General features: G+C 44.2%; 2 protein-coding genes across 2 annotated transcripts; both read left to right on the top strand.

Moving 5' to 3' along the window:
* Positions 1 to 47: 47 nt before the first annotated feature.
* Positions 48 to 322, top strand: Pmar_PMAR022928 (hypothetical protein; the record flags this gene model as incomplete). The annotated part of the gene is made up of 2 exons (XM_002783764.1): positions 48 to 96; positions 171 to 322. The coding sequence occupies 2 exons, from the start codon at positions 48 to 50 to the stop codon at positions 320 to 322; spliced, it is 201 nt and encodes a 66-aa protein (XP_002783810.1).
* A 128-nt stretch (positions 323 to 450) lies between these two features.
* Pmar_PMAR022927 (hypothetical protein) lies at positions 451 to 1,278 on the top strand (the record flags this gene model as incomplete). Its single annotated transcript, XM_002783763.1, has 4 exons — positions 451 to 465; positions 715 to 836; positions 897 to 1,035; positions 1,087 to 1,278. Coding segments are annotated over 4 exons (468 nt in total), but the record flags the coding sequence as incomplete, so codon positions are not given.
* Positions 1,279 to 1,441: the final 163 nt, after the last annotated feature.

The following is a 1,441-nucleotide window of genomic DNA, read 5'->3' as shown; positions in this document are numbered from 1 at the left end:
TATCAGCAACAGAGTTGATTGATGTATTGAATGATGGTTTGATGAATATGGGAGCTAACGCTATGCCGGGCAGGCCTATTGTGCATGGATGGTTAGGTAGTAATAGTTGGAGTATAGTTGTATAGGTGTAGAGGGACGAGGAGCAGATATGATGATGATGATGCGTTTAGGTGGGGATGGTCTATTCGCCTTCGTCGAGTTCCGTACACCAGAGGAGGCTAGTATTGCTTTAGAGAGGCTTAATGGACATCAGCTTAAATCCTATGGTGCCCTTACTACTACTAACATGCTACTCACTATACTCGGAATGCATCAGGAGTAAGCATCAAAGTCGGGCGTCCTAAAGGCTACATGGGCCCTGCAGCACCAGACGATTCAGTGAATGCTTATACTGCGGGTCATGCAGCGACATCGAGTACTACACCAGGAGGTATATCCGCGGCTGAAGGTATGATGCTTATAGAGGTGATCATGGATATGTATCATGCTTGGTGTTTCATTAGTATCATCCGATACTAGCAGACTATGCCTCATTGGATTCCCTCTGAAGGCGAGTGAACACTCTATTAAACGGGCATTAAGGAATGCATCTAAGGGGGAGATACGTCATCTCGAGCTACTCAAACATACTTGGAATGATGAACAGATTGTAGTACACCAAACGACGAGCAGACGACCATCACCTATGCTGTTCAACTTGATGTCGTGTTGTAGGTCATGGCTGTCTTTGAATGTGTGAATATAGAGGATGAACATAGACTCAAGAAGAAGGGTGAAGTAGAGGTACAAGGTGTGAAGGCTAGGATTATCAATCCTAAGGATGCTATCGTCAAAGGGTAAGGTTAATAATACTATTACTACTGCTATCATCATGATGATGATGATGATGAGTGTAGTTACATGAACTTTGATGGTGACATAATGAAGAAGGCTATGGGTTTGGAGATAGTACCTTCCAGGATACTAGTCATGACTAACTTTGCTGGTAGTGTTGAGGAACTGTTAGATGATATCAACTACAGTGACCTAATGGATGTAGTACATGTAGAAGACATAGACATAGTTGTATTATGGCTCGATGATCAGGATATCAAAGTGGAGTGTAAGTCGATAACTGCTGGTGCAGATGTCCGTAGCATCATTATTCCTCGTCCCGAATCCACAATGCAACCAGCCAATGGTAATGATGTGGATACACCTGTTGGGCAGCAACCACCCAATGGGGATATTAATCATCATGACTCGGCTACGATGGAGGATGACGCCGGTGACCAAAGGGTAGTAGTACTTAGCATGGCCTGTGATATCATAAACAGTTGTGGTCTATCTCAGAGGATACAGCTGCAGTACCAGCAGTCGATATGCAAGTACCTGGTCTTGGATGCTGTTTATAGAGTTCCGATGTCGAAGAGCCGGCCAGGTGAAACGTATATTAGATGGC

Source organism: Perkinsus marinus (genome assembly GCF_000006405.1).
Source record: "Perkinsus marinus ATCC 50983 genomic scaffold scf_1104296936180, whole genome shotgun sequence".
Lineage (NCBI taxonomy): Eukaryota > Perkinsozoa > Perkinsida > Perkinsidae > Perkinsus > Perkinsus marinus.
The sequence above is the reverse complement of the archived record's forward strand: the minus strand, read 5'-3'. Positions and strand labels throughout refer to the sequence as shown.